Consider the following 12,605-nt stretch of genomic DNA (forward strand, 5'->3'; position numbering starts at 1 on the left):
ACCAATGCGATTGGACAATTCGGACCTCTTGATGCACAGCTTACTGGTTCTTGCAGCAAGCGGTGATGATACTGCTCCCAGCAGTTGAAGGAGGGAGCACCTTTATAAAACTCTAATTAGCGAGGGCAGGATTGATGTCTGATGGTGAACATTCTGTCAAATTGAATTGCCCATGGGATGCATTGTCTGGTGTTGGTGTTTCTACGCCCCAATCAGGATTCAGCCCTACTTTCCCACATTAGATCTCTCCAGGAATCTGTATGCAATATTCCAGCACCTTTATCATCCAATGGGGATGTGGTTTAGTGGTATAACGTTCGCTTAGCATGCGAAAGGTCCGGGGTTCGATTCCCCGCCTCTCCATCCCATTGACTTTTTGCTTTTCCTTCAAATGTGTTTGGAGGCCTAATCTTTTTGCTTTTGCTGCTGCCTGCATCATAGATTAATTGTGTAGTCAATTGATGACAGTTTTTGCTTATTGTAGTCGGTATACTGCCTACCGTCATGCTGCGGTAAACCCAGCCAGTACTCTTGATACTCTGTATGTATGCCATTGATCAAGAAGGCATGGTCAATTTAGATATTGTGTATATATATATATATATATATGCAGTTATTTGGCTAGAAAAACGGACTGGATGTATCTTGCAACTCTATCATACCACACGTTGATGGGTGAGTGCCATCCAAGCATCTTGGTGTTCTAGCCCGGAGTACCACCACACTAGATAGACTCCAAGCATAACGGCAGACACCCGACCATATGACCACATTAAGCCAAGGCAGGTCACAGTTTCACATTGAATAAGAACGCTTTAGCAATATATGCCCAGTCTCAGCAATACTGTTATGATCCACTTGGGTGATTGTCCATATCACTTAGTGACCAGCGCAGGAAATGAACCTGAGAAATAGCCGGGTGCACTATTGTGTGTTTATGGAGTATATATATTCACTCATGAACGGGACAGTGGTTCAAAAGAAATAACTCAAGAGAAAACACATGCCCGAGAAAATCAAACAGGGAAAAGTGAGGGGTTTTCATAATCGTGGAGGTTCAAATTTAGGGCTGAGCAAAATTCTAGTCCAGGGAGCAGGATGCCTTCCAATGCCGCAGAATGATGGAACAGACAACCAAACCTACCTCCTGCTTAAGACTCGTGCTTGATAATATCATTATATTATGTACTAGACCGTAGGGCAAAAAAGCAAAAAAAGGAAGAAAGGATGGAGAGGCGGGGAATCGAACCCCGGACCTTTCGCATGCTAAGCGAACGTTATACCACTAAACCACATCCCCTTCTTCTTATTAAGCCCTTCAATATTGCGCTACAGAAACCAGAAACCTTGCTTCCCAGCCTTACAGCTCTCTTCTGTATCTTTCTTAACAACACTTCGGTGGCATGGTGACCGACACCCCTTCTCAAAATAACCTCCCTAAACCGTACTTGTCTAGTTATCATAAATGGGCCAAACTCTAAGCATACTAAGCTCAACACTAATCATGCGGGCAGAAAACCAAATAAATAGTCCAATAAATGATTGACATAAGCATCATGAAACCAAGATCCCAAGCCTTTCAATCTCTACCAAGTCTGAGTATATCGGCGCCGTTCAACACCTCAACTGACCCGCCCTTCAAACACCCTGTAGATACACCATGCTCAAGAGCGTGTATACCGGCCCTAACAGCAACACGAGCAATGGCATCAGCATCTTGGGCCAAACAATCTTTCCACGACGACTTCAGTGTTCCAATGGCCCCACCAAAGCCTGAGCAGCTGCCTCAGCAGGCCGGCTTTCAGAGCGGCTACCGACTATCATCCCGGGATGTAAAATGACAGTGTGTTCGAAATTCGGGGCCTTGATGTTCTCTTCAATCTCGCCCTTCATCCGAGCATAAGGGAGCCATGAATTATGATTGGCAAATGACGAGGAAACGAGAACAAACACCTTACAGCCGGCGTGTTTGGCTGCCCGGGCTAGGTCTAGATGTAGCCCATGTTCGATTCGGTACTGGTTCTCGAAGCCACCGGCGGCAGCACGAGTGGTGCCAAAAGCAGAGAAGAATAGATCGGGTGGTGATGGTAGACGGGATAGCTCGTCTACCCATTTAGATGTGTCATTCGAGACATAGGAGGTAAGTTTGCTCGGGGAAGCAGAAGCAGGATCTTCGAGGCTGCGGCGGGAGAATGTGTGAATTCGAGTAATTGCGGGGCTGGATATCAGACTTTTTGTAATATATGACCCCTGGAAATATCCATGTTTAGCCGGCCAGAATGCATCTAAACTGCAGGGTTTATGTTGTAGTGTGCGAATTTGACTGGAAAACTCACCACTAAGCCGGTACAACCAATTACTGCTGCGGACACCATCACGATCAGAAGTATCTGAAATTTTTATGATCCGGCGTCTCTTTTCTCGTATTTTCAATAGAATGCAGGTTAATTTATACCTTTTATAGATGAATGTCGCCACTACTATAGTCCACACTCGGAAACTCCGGAACTCTGAACACCGACAATCTTACGGCCTTATTACCAGCCAGAACAGCATAATATACGAGCCCCTGGATTCTAGATTCTGTCTGAGGGACGCTAATTAAGTAAACTTTAGACTTACACCTGCTCTATAAAGTGATTATTGCAGGAACCTAGTGCTAGTACGCCACCACTCAACCGCATACCCATATTGTGTTTGTGAGAAAGAAAGAAAAGACCCGCTCTTGAATAAATCCTGAAACTAAATGACAAGCAGGATTGACACAAAAAGAACAATTCTATAACCTACATTTTAGCTGCTAGTTAAGTAGCTTGACATTCCAGCGTTATATCAAACCGCAGAGTTTCAATATCCATCCCCTCCAAAAGCTCCGGAAACTTGCTAATAAACTCATCGGTCAAGCCCAATCCCGTTTCGCAGGTGAAGACATCGACAAATTTCCGACGAATCTGCATATTATCATCCTCGTCGGGTTCAAGGATCTCCTCGCCCCAGGGCCATCGCACCTTCATGCAACAGCTCAAATAACCCGTCAGTTCGGCATAATCATACCTGTGCCAGGTCTGCGCCAAATTCGACCGCAGCTGCGGCCAGGGAAGAAGATCGAGTCCCACAGGATGTCCGTGCTGGAGCTGCGCCAGTGTTGGCCGTTGGAAGGTTGCCAGACGCGCAAACGTCTCCGGGTTTGGAGACACGCGCCATTTACTGAAGTTGTATGCTAGCCAGCCCACTGCGAGGCACTCTGAGTCTCTGATGGCTCGCTGTCGAATTGAGCGGTGGATCTGGTCGGCTAGCCAGTTTCGCCGGGTGCCGTAAAGCAGAGCTAATGGGGATGGATGAGGGGGAGAAGCAATAACTAAGTCTGGACGGGAGAGCCATGGACACAGAGGGGGTACACGTGGCGGGAGATGGCCGTTGTCATTCATGGGAACTAGATACCATGGGGGAATGGCGCTAGGTAATTCATGGATAGGATGGTGTAGAGCAGGGAGATGCACAATATCTGGTCCGTCGGTGGTGTCTGTAAAATCACGCGGCACTGGAGCGGAAAGTGTGGCCTCTTGTTGAGGCTTGCTCGGCATCAAAGGCTCAGTTGGTCTTCTAGAGCCTGTAAGAGGGCCCGGAATTGGTATATGTCTCTCCCTCGGCTCGAAGCTAGTATCTCCACCCCATGAGTCGAACATCTGGCGCAAGGACTCTAGACGGGTGTGCAACGTCCTGTTTTCCCGACGGAGACTTTCCATCTCACTGGACTGTGGACCCGACTGATGTATCCAGTCACCTCCATGATATTTCTCGCAGAATGCGACCCTCTCTTCTAGAATCCTAATCTGAGATTCCCTTTTCTCTTTCATGGTTCGCTGAGCCTTCCTGTCGCGAAGACGTTTCCTCTCGAGCGAGATGAGAGAAGCATCATGTCTGTGTAGTTCCATTTTGCCAAGCGATTTCAATTAGAAAGATCTGTTTCGATGAGGCAAAGATTCCCAGAGCAAGACAGCCCACGTTTGATGTCATTCTGCATTCATGTTAAGGGAGCAGACGATCCTGCAATGTCCCGTTCATCGTTGCGACTGGTCCCACTTAAGAACTGATTCAGCGGGTCCATTTGAGCGGTGGCTGTCATTGGCGGAGGCAGACACCAAGTGGCGACGCTGAATCATTACCTACCGTATACTATGGACAGGAGTACAGGATGCAGGACTTTTACGTCGGAAATTATAGCGAGGAAGATAGTCTCCGCCACTCAAGATTGAATGTGCAGCTTTCTATCTCGTACCCACCCGGAACCATCTACTTCCCCCTTCCATTCGGATTCCCAATGAACCGAGCCATCAGGTACCGGTTTTAACGGATCCAAAGTCCGAGTATCTGCGTGGCAATTGGTGAAAGACTACTACTTATAGAAGCACAAACTAGCAGGGTAGTTCTTGGTGTTTGAGCTACATTCAATTCGATTTTCCATACTCCCATAGAACCAGCAACAATGTCCGCAGACAATCGCACCACCAAACGAATCATCCTCGGCTTGATGACCTTGGGCCCCGATACCACCCATGGCGCCCGCATCACGTTCCTGGATGAATTCAACCAGTGCCTCGACCTCTTCCAACAAAGGGGCTATCACGAAATCGACACCGCTCGTCTATACGACGGCGGGCGCCAAGAAGCCTTCACGCGAAAAGCGCAATGGAAAGAACGCGGCCTGTCAGTGGCTACCAAATGGTATCCGATCAAGCCCGGCACGCACCGACCTGAGATTCTCAAAGAGAAGCTGGACGAGTCCCTGCGCGAGCTGGGGACCGACTGCATTGACATTTACTACCTCCACGGACCGGACCGCGGCACTCCGTGGGAAGAGACGTTTGCGACGCTGGAAGAGCTGCATCGGCAGGGCAAGTTCAAGCAGATTGGCCTGAGCAATTTCTCCGCCTTTGAAGTTGCGGAGATCGTGACGATGTGCAAGGAGCGCGGCTGGGTTCGGCCGACGATCTACCAGGCGGTGTACAATGCGATCAGTAAGGCTGCAGTATCACTTCTGTATGGAATTGAGCACTGACGAATGTTGTCTACAGCACGAGGGATCGAAGAAGAACTTGTTCCATGCTGTCGGCGGTACGGAATCGATATTGTGATTTTCAACCCGTTAGCCGGGGGATTCTTTTCCGGAAAATACAAATCCACGAACACGCCCTCTGACGGACGATTCAGCGACCAAAACAGTATTCTCGGCAAGATGTACCGCGATCGGTATTTCAAATCGAGTATCTTCGGCGCGCTCGAGCTGCTGGAGCCCTTGGTTGCAAAGCATGGTCTTAGTTTGGTAGAGGTGGCATTGCGCTGGTGCATTCACCACTCTGCGCTGAGAGTCCTTGACGGCAATGATGGCATTATCACCGGTTTCAGCAGTCTGGGGCAGTTGGAGAGCAACTTGGACGCCATGGAGAAGGGTCCCTTGCCAGAAGAGCTGGTTGGGGCTCTTGAGCAGGTGTGGTACATGGTGAAGGCGGATGCTAGCAAGTTTTGGCATGGAAATTTGATCTACCAATATGACACCCAAGAAGCCCTTTTTGGTAAGAACAATTAGTATAATATGATGGGTCTAGTTGAATTAACTAGAATTACAATAGAGCCTGATTTGTCTTCGGATACTGCAGGATGATTATTATCGCACACGTACTATGGCCGAATGGGGATTAATCGGACCAAGATACCATGAATTAGCCATGCATACTGCACACTAGTGATTCTTCGGATGTTAGGAAATCACAAAATTCAGGCTGTGCATATTTTCCGAGGAGCGACACAGTTCACTGTTGCTGTCTTTGAAGGTTAGACAACCCAGGGAATCAAAGGCCAGTGGTAGGTTATATTTGCGTATGAAAAGGAGGAATGTCTAGAGATTGAGATGAACAGCTAGAATGTCACAATAGGAAGTAATGTAGTTGTTGGTGTATACCGGCATAGTCCTCGAAAGCTTTTATTTGCATGTATCTTAGGCCTCACTCTTCAAGCAGTGACTTGTTCTGCCCGGAATTTCCAACTGTATCCCATCTCAGACATCATCGACAAGTCTAATTGAATTCAGGTTTACATTTATTCTTTCCACTCCCTCGGTGATAATTTGCACATCAAAGGAGGTTTGTCCCACAACGTATAGGTCTTCTGGTTCAGCCAGTCCAGACTCTCTTCGCAAAGCTCCAGGTCAAAATTCCACAACATACGTGTAATGATGACACGTATTTCAGCGAATACCAAGTTTCGCCCGATGCAATCGCGCGGCCCCACGGAAAATGGTTGAATGACATCACGTTTGTCCGAGAAGAATGGCGAGGATGGATCGGATTTCGCTTCCGGCAGCCATCTCTCAGGAATAAAACGTTCCGGGGCATGAAAATTCATGGGTGACCAGTAAGCAGCTGATTGATGAACTGACACCATGGTCTGTAACGCATTAGCTTTAGATCTGGGGATTGTAAAATGCCCGACTTACCCCAGCTGGGATCTCATATCCCGCGATATGGGTTGTGGTGAGGGTCACTCGTCGTAGCCCTGTTGGGACAGGCGGGAACATCCGGAATGCTTCGTCGATACAAGCCAACGTGTAGGGGAGATTGGCAGTAACAGAGTTAAAGGTGATATCGGCCTCTGACTTCATCACTGTGCGGACCTCGCTCACTACCTTTGCCAGAACATCGGGGGAGCGCAGCAACCAGTATGTCAGACCTGTGAGCAAGCTGGAACTTGTTTCGCTGCCAGCAATAACGAGGATAGTCGCGTTGGCTTCGAGTTCTTCGTAGCTCAAGCCGCCCTTTTCCCCGCGGTTACGCAGCATCGAGTCCATGTAGTCACCACGGCCACGGGCAGACGAGTTTTGTAGTCTTTTCTTAATCGTCGCCTTACTGTATTCTGCATGCCTTTCCCGCGCCTCCAGAAGCCACTTGAAAACAAAAGGTGGAATAAGCTTGGTAATAAAAGGGTAGGCATCGCCCAGCCGCATGAAGGGGCTCATTCTCATCGCCGCGAGAAGGGTAGATACCCAATAATGGTACTGGGAACTGTCGAGGCCCCCAAACGACTCTCCAAGGGCGAGATCACCGATAACATCAAACGTGGTTAAGTTATACCATTTTGTCATGTCTGCGGGGGATTGGGACCCGGCTAGTTCTTTCAGGCGAGTGATAAGCTTGTCAACATGGCCGCTGAGAAGAGGCTCCTGCGCTTGCACGCCTTTCGCAGAAAAGGCGGGAGACAGGATTTTGCGAAATCGACTATGATCCGTGTCGTTTGCACTGATTATATCCATCCCTTTGCTGACGGAGATTACCACTTTCGGTAGCTGGCCGTGGCCATGCGGGCCATGGCCGTATATGTCCTTCCACGCTTCTGGTGTTGCGAAGGATACTTCATTGGGCCCCACGCGAACCACGGAGCCGTATCTTGCATGAAAACGGCGTATATCGATGTCCAAGTTCCCGCGGATGTCTGAAATGTGTCGAGTAATCGGAAAGATAATCCATGATATGGGTCCGGGGATGCGCCGCAATGGATGAAGATATAGCCTGCGTATAGTAGTCTGGCAGAAGTATAGAAGGAGGAGGGCGAAAACTGCTTGTGGGATAGATGCGAACATATTGGCCACGATAGCAGGTGTGGAAGAAAGGAGAAGGACAGAAGTGGGTGCTGCATAATGTATTTATTGTTTAGTGATGAGAGGTGTAATATCCGGTGTCGGGTGTCAGAGGACCACATCACATTCCAACTGAGGCTGCAGGACGTATGCAGCTGTAACCATCATCGCAGTGATGGTGAATGCACTAGCAGGGCCAGTGCTACGCTGCAGGGCGGTGATGGGTAAATGAGATAATTAGAAATTACGCTGTCCAGTAGATGTCTAGTTTCCCGGTCGGGTTAAATGGTCTGCAGTCTACTTCAAGATCTTCGAGCGCCGGGTGGTGAGAATGAATCAGCGCTCTAGACCTCGGATTTGATCACCAATGATGATACAGTAATTCGAATATGCTTTATCATTGGTTGCCCCACTTCTGAGTCTTTCTGAGCACTGGTCACAAATGTTGAGCGAACAGAGATTTGATCAACTGGGCTGAGCGCGGGAAGCAAGGGGGTCCGTAATGATTTGCGAGAATATGTGCTTGAACTTTTTTTATCAGCAAAAACCAGCGGTGTAATAATACTGATCCGGCTCTACCTAGCTTCTTGGCTTCGGTATTGCTGGTACTGCGATGATGCCGCTGGACAGTGAGGTTTAATTGGTCTGGAGGAGGTGCTTTGCGAGAATTTGGTATATGACTGTAGGCTGCGGGGTGGGATGGTGGTTCCTTTTAACGCTCCAGTTTTCCAAATAAACTGCTGGTATCTTCCACCATATCCAGACAGTAGTAGCCGGACAAACAAGTACAAAAAAAAACAAAAAAAGAAATGACCAGACTGGGGCTCGATCCCAGGACCTTATCGGTGTTAACGATACGTGATAACCAACTACACCATCCGGCCAACTGTTAAAAAGTGGTTCCTCATTTTGACTACATAAGCCAAAACAAAAGAATATCCATTTTAGGTTAGCGGCCTACCCACTGTCCACTACAATCAACCCAGGGATAATAATAGTTCGAGGCCTTACTGTTCCAGTGTCGTAATAAATCAATTCCTGGCTATTCTTTTCATGTGTATTGCTAGTTAGCTCGTCCTTCTCGACATCACTGGCTGTATGAGTCGAAGTATGTTGCTTGGCTGCATTGGGTTGCCCGTCGATATATATGTATGGAATTGTCCCTCTACCCAGCAACCTCTTCGGAGGACACACCAAAAGAAAAAAGGGGGGGTACTCAAAATCAAACCAAACCAAAAAGCAATTCCGTGAAGGTAAAAGCCGAGCCTACCCAGACCCAGAAGCAGTCAAAGAAACAAGGTTCGTAGCATCGCAAGCACCAAAACCCAGACCTGCTACCCTGGCCAGCGCCAATATCTGCACCTACTCACGTGTAGATGGATACCATAACCCCAGTATAGCAGCGATTTTTACGCTAGGTTGAATTGTATTATTTGATGACACTGCTCATTCCATTGCATAGTGTCGAACAGGATGACATCTGCAAAGAACAGTCAAGGTCTCTACAAATGAAATTCACACTTTCCTCCGATATTATGTCCTTGACCAAGGCCCAAGGGCTGTGTTATATAAGAAGTTGGTCCAAACGGCATACAGTCTTGTCCTTAAGAATATTGCTTCTTTGCCCATGGTGTGGCTATACATTCCTCTACGTAACAGGACCACCTGGCAGCAGCTGTTGTGCCCGTTAATGTGCATGGGAAATCAATCATAATTTTACTGGGAGATCTACCCTGTATTTATGAGAAGATATTATTTCTGCAGATCATGGGTATCATAGGATAAGAGGTTAGATGCACCGTTGCATATGTGGCACAGCTGCTTTCCTCTGTGTGGTCTTGAAGTTGGCTATCTCCTATCCACCACCACCTCACCTCGCATACAAAACCAACATCCCAACCCAACACCAAAACCAAAAAGTAAAAACACAAAAAAAGACTTCGGAATGGAGAGGTGGGGAATCGAACCCCAGACCTTTCGCATGCTAAGCGAACGTTATACCACTAAACCACATCCCCGAAGATGAAAATCCGATAAAGAGCTGGAGAGGCGGGGAATCGAACCCCGGACCTTTCGCATGCTAAGCGAACGTTATACCACTAAACCACATCCCCTTATCAGATGATATCAGACTGGGATTTTGACTACATGAGCCTGGGCTAAGGTTGGGGGATGTGTTTCCTCGTAGGGTAAGTTCGTCTGCAGGATGACGTGCATGAGGCATGCGTTTTCTCGCGGGTGATTGGTTATCAGCACCTAGGGGGATTAGGTATGTGTGGGGCATGGTGACATATGTGAGCTTATTTTGTCTGCTTTGACTGTAAATAATGAAAAATCGATTGAGATAGCTAAAATTAATATTACATTATGGTTGACTGGTGGTAGACTATCTGCTATAGAGCTATAGCCGATCTCTTCGACCAAAGTGTTTGACGAAGTACCACACAGCTGGATTAGGATTAGAAGCCTTCATTCCGGAGTTGTCACGCCTACCAGATTGCTACAATAATACCCAAGGAGGGTCCTGACAGATGTATCATCAAGGCGAACTGTTCTGGAATACTGAAGTATCATTTGGTTTCCATCATGATGCGCTTGGATTATTCTGGCGTAATCCGGACCAAGATATGATAAGACCAAGAGCTAGAAGAATATGAGCCAGTATAGAACTAAAAATAATGTTTGGGCCTCACAGGAAGAATTAAATGGGTTTGATATGATGGGAAACCCATGCGGATCTCCATCACCCTCAGTATAGCCCTGACCTCGCTCACTGTAAGCTTACTGGGGGGGAACTTTGCATCCAGTACCATGTCAATTATAGCATGAGGGACCGTGTGGGCTGTATCCTCCAAGCAAAGGACAACCTTCCACGGGTCGAGTTTGAATCTGTGCTCCGATAGTCGGTATTCTGGGCTAAAGGGCCATTTCCCCTTGCTTAGTGGACTGTTTTCAGTTTTGAGTGAGCCTTCGAGCCAATCCAATTTGGAGATTGTATGAGCAAAACACGAACCCCGAGTTAGAAAGAGAAGTATTGCTGGAGAGATCGAAGCCTTCCTGTTTCAATTCGCCGAGTTTACCCGTGTGAATCGTCGAAAGAATCGGGGGAAATTGGACTCGACCGGGCAGCATTTCAGTGTGTTCCATGAAAGCTTGCAGCCCTTTGCTTCCATCTCTGTTTCTCCCCTCCAAAGCATGAACAGGATTTTGAAAGTGCTGAGTATCGGTACGCCGAAAATCTCGAGGGCTGAAGAAACACGGCTCGAACTGTGGAAATTTGCTAGCGGGAAAAGACACCACGGCCGGTCGGATCCCAAGCTTCCGGAGTTGCTTTTTCTGGATGAATCTCTCCTGATGATCCTCTAGGCATTTTTGTATTCTGATAATATCGTCATGAACTTCCTGGCGTTTGGTGTCCATGGTAAGAAGGGCGGGGCGTTGGATGCGGGCGCGGAAAGAAGGAGGGAGGTCAAACTGCATTTCTGGTTTTTGTTGAGAAAGGTTGTTGGGCCCGTGAGACAACCTGGGAAGTATATGGAATAGAAGGTATCAGGTCAAGTGACTAATGCTGTAGGATTGGACATAACGAGGGGCTGTTACTAATGCTTGGATCCGTGGGACATCCACCATAGCAAGGTTTGCCGAACACATTAAGAGCACCAACATCAAGAAGATGCGTATTCCAGGAATAAGCTGGAAAAGATGAAATTATTTCATATGGAAGAAGGCAGCAATTCTATTAAATTGGTTGCCGATGGAAGTCGCCAGCAGAAACAAGCACAACGCATGGCATCAACACGTGACAGAGTGAATGGAAACAGCGATTGAAACCTGGCAAGATTGATCCCGCAAGGAGAGAAGAATACAGCCATCCTAAAGTGAATAACCCACAGGCCGGCTTGAAGAAGATGAAGAGGGCCAACACTCGCAGACAAAGTGATGCAGAGTCGAAGTCGAGAGGAGGAAGGCGAGGCAAAAGAGGGGGGGTTTATAGTCCGCCACGAGCACATGACACCATCAGCTGATACCGCCCCCCCCGGAAGAAAACACAGCCAAGCAATGGCACCTCGTCCTCGCGCAATCAAATTCGAAGAAACGCATATCCATACCGATAGCCATCGTGGAGGCGATCATCGTCACCACCGCCCTCAACCGTATATTCTCGTTTTGCAATGGCCTCCAAATCAATCGCCACCTCGTACGCTTTGAAACCAACCACCGGACGGCGTAAGATCACATCGCGCCCGTCCTCATCCCGGCACTTGAACTCAAACACACACAGCGGGTCGATGGTTATCAATAGAAGCGTGAGGGTAATGTATGCCGTCCAGAGGAGAATGCAAGAGCCCTGAGATGCGTAGTCCGACAGACCAGAGCATGTAAAAGCCCCCAGGAATATGAAAACCATAACGTAATAGTAGCTGTAGGGACGGAAATAGTAGACATTGCTCGGTAGACGTCTGGGTTGCGTGGCTGGGGAAGCCTGAGAAGTTTGATGCATGGTTGCTAGTCGCGGTGAGAATGGAGAAGGGATGAGATTAAATTTGGCTCTGGTTGGTCGTCAACTTATGGGAGTAGTCTGGTTGTTAAATGGAAAGACACGTCGATCGTTGCCCAGCATGTTTTAAACCCAACTCCCTGATTTAGTTCCCGTCCTTTGATTTGCTGCTGCATTCTGTGCAGGATCTTTCGAGCGTCATACGCTGTGATGTCATATATTAGCATATTTATCAAAGATATCAAGACCAGGAGAATTGAAATTATCATAGCTTATAAGAGCACGTTGCAAGAAAAGCTAGAATAGTTCCAGTGAAGATGAATTGGTAACACGATCTATCGAGGTGAGTAAATTCTACAGACCATTGGTCAAACCCCCAACCCAGACCCTGGACCTAGTCCATTTCTATCGATTGACTAAAATAACTGCTGCGGACCAAAGAGAACCGGCGTCAGATGGAGGTGGCCGATTGGGCGA

The 12,605-nt window shown here is 47.8% G+C and overlaps 6 protein-coding genes and 5 non-coding genes across 11 annotated transcripts; 2 read left to right on the forward strand and 9 right to left on the reverse strand.

Moving 5' to 3' along the window:
• Positions 1–291: 291 nt before the first annotated feature.
• Positions 292–363, forward strand: P170DRAFT_t190. Its single transcript has one exon. It is a non-coding gene; the product is annotated as a tRNA-Ala (tRNA).
• An 865-nt stretch (positions 364–1,228) lies between these two features.
• On the reverse strand, positions 1,229–1,300 carry P170DRAFT_t198. Its single transcript has one exon. It is a non-coding gene; the product is annotated as a tRNA-Ala (tRNA).
• A 236-nt stretch (positions 1,301–1,536) lies between these two features.
• On the reverse strand, positions 1,537–2,387 carry P170DRAFT_440553 (uncharacterized protein). Its single transcript, XM_024850103.1, has 2 exons — positions 2,337–2,387; positions 1,537–2,250 (listed from the first exon to the last, which is right to left on the reverse strand). The coding sequence occupies exons 1-2, from the start codon at positions 2,373–2,375 to the stop codon at positions 1,747–1,749; spliced, it is 543 nt and encodes a 180-aa protein (XP_024699537.1). The 5' UTR covers positions 2,376–2,387; the 3' UTR covers positions 1,537–1,746.
• A 306-nt stretch (positions 2,388–2,693) lies between these two features.
• P170DRAFT_502878 (bZIP transcription factor) lies at positions 2,694–3,935 on the reverse strand (the record flags this gene model as incomplete). Its single annotated transcript, XM_024854189.1, has 1 exon — positions 2,694–3,935. The coding sequence occupies one exon, from the start codon at positions 3,933–3,935 to the stop codon at positions 2,805–2,807; it is 1,131 nt and encodes a 376-aa protein (XP_024699538.1). The 3' UTR covers positions 2,694–2,804.
• Positions 3,936–4,486: 551 nt separating this feature from the next.
• On the forward strand, positions 4,487–5,587 carry P170DRAFT_367449 (aldo/keto reductase family protein; the record flags this gene model as incomplete). Its single annotated transcript, XM_024844807.1, has 2 exons — positions 4,487–5,018; positions 5,076–5,587. 2 exons carry the CDS (start codon positions 4,487–4,489, stop codon positions 5,585–5,587), a joined length of 1,044 nt encoding a protein of 347 aa, XP_024699539.1.
• Positions 5,588–5,990: 403 nt separating this feature from the next.
• On the reverse strand, positions 5,991–7,642 carry P170DRAFT_416713 (cytochrome P450). The gene is made up of 2 exons (XM_024847138.1): positions 6,494–7,642; positions 5,991–6,444 (listed from the first exon to the last, which is right to left on the reverse strand). Exons 1-2 carry the CDS (start codon positions 7,631–7,633, stop codon positions 6,097–6,099), a joined length of 1,488 nt encoding a protein of 495 aa, XP_024699540.1. The 5' UTR covers positions 7,634–7,642; the 3' UTR covers positions 5,991–6,096.
• Positions 7,643–8,440: 798 nt separating this feature from the next.
• On the reverse strand, positions 8,441–8,514 carry P170DRAFT_t197. The gene has a single exon. It is a non-coding gene; the product is annotated as a tRNA-Val (tRNA).
• Positions 8,515–9,576: 1,062 nt separating this feature from the next.
• On the reverse strand, positions 9,577–9,648 carry P170DRAFT_t196. Its single transcript has one exon. It is a non-coding gene; the product is annotated as a tRNA-Ala (tRNA).
• Positions 9,649–9,672: 24 nt separating this feature from the next.
• Positions 9,673–9,744, reverse strand: P170DRAFT_t195. Its single transcript has one exon. It is a non-coding gene; the product is annotated as a tRNA-Ala (tRNA).
• A 324-nt stretch (positions 9,745–10,068) lies between these two features.
• On the reverse strand, positions 10,069–11,278 carry P170DRAFT_282013 (uncharacterized protein). Its single transcript, XM_024843194.1, has 4 exons — positions 11,231–11,278; positions 10,644–11,153; positions 10,324–10,576; positions 10,069–10,273 (listed from the first exon to the last, which is right to left on the reverse strand). The coding sequence occupies exons 2-4, from the start codon at positions 11,108–11,110 to the stop codon at positions 10,100–10,102; spliced, it is 894 nt and encodes a 297-aa protein (XP_024699541.1). The 5' UTR covers positions 11,111–11,153; positions 11,231–11,278; the 3' UTR covers positions 10,069–10,099.
• A 433-nt stretch (positions 11,279–11,711) lies between these two features.
• On the reverse strand, positions 11,712–12,131 carry P170DRAFT_513456 (uncharacterized protein; the record flags this gene model as incomplete). The annotated part of the gene is made up of 1 exon (XM_024855113.1): positions 11,712–12,131. One exon carries the CDS (start codon positions 12,129–12,131, stop codon positions 11,712–11,714), a length of 420 nt encoding a protein of 139 aa, XP_024699542.1.
• Between the last annotated feature and the right edge of the window lie 474 nt (positions 12,132–12,605).

The sequence above is a fragment of the Aspergillus steynii genome (genome assembly GCF_002849105.1).
Source record: "Aspergillus steynii IBT 23096 chromosome Unknown P170scaffold_9, whole genome shotgun sequence".
Lineage (NCBI taxonomy): Eukaryota > Fungi > Ascomycota > Eurotiomycetes > Eurotiales > Aspergillaceae > Aspergillus > Aspergillus steynii.

Coding starts and splice junctions, on each gene's coding strand:
- P170DRAFT_440553 (XM_024850103.1), bottom strand. CDS start 2,375: ATGGTGTCCGCAGCAGTAATTGGTTGTACCGGCTTAGTG. Junction 2,251..2,336: donor TTGGTTGTACCGGCTTAGTG/GTGAGTTTTCCA, acceptor GGATATTTCCAG/GGGTCATATATTACAAAAAG.
- P170DRAFT_416713 (XM_024847138.1), bottom strand. CDS start 7,633: ATGTTCGCATCTATCCCACAAGCAGTTTTCGCCCTCCTCCTTCTATAC. Junction 6,445..6,493: donor GATATGAGATCCCAGCTGGG/GTAAGTCGGGCA, acceptor AATGCGTTACAG/ACCATGGTGTCAGTTCATCA.
- P170DRAFT_282013 (XM_024843194.1), bottom strand. CDS start 11,110: ATGCAGTTTGACCTCCCTCCTTCTTTCCGCGCCCGCATCCAACGCCCC. Junction 10,577..10,643: donor ACTTCTCTTTCTAACTCGGG/GTTCGTGTTTTG, acceptor AACTGAAAACAG/TCCACTAAGCAAGGGGAAAT. Junction 10,274..10,323: donor AAACCCATTTAATTCTTCCT/GTGAGGCCCAAA, acceptor ATATTCTTCTAG/CTCTTGGTCTTATCATATCT.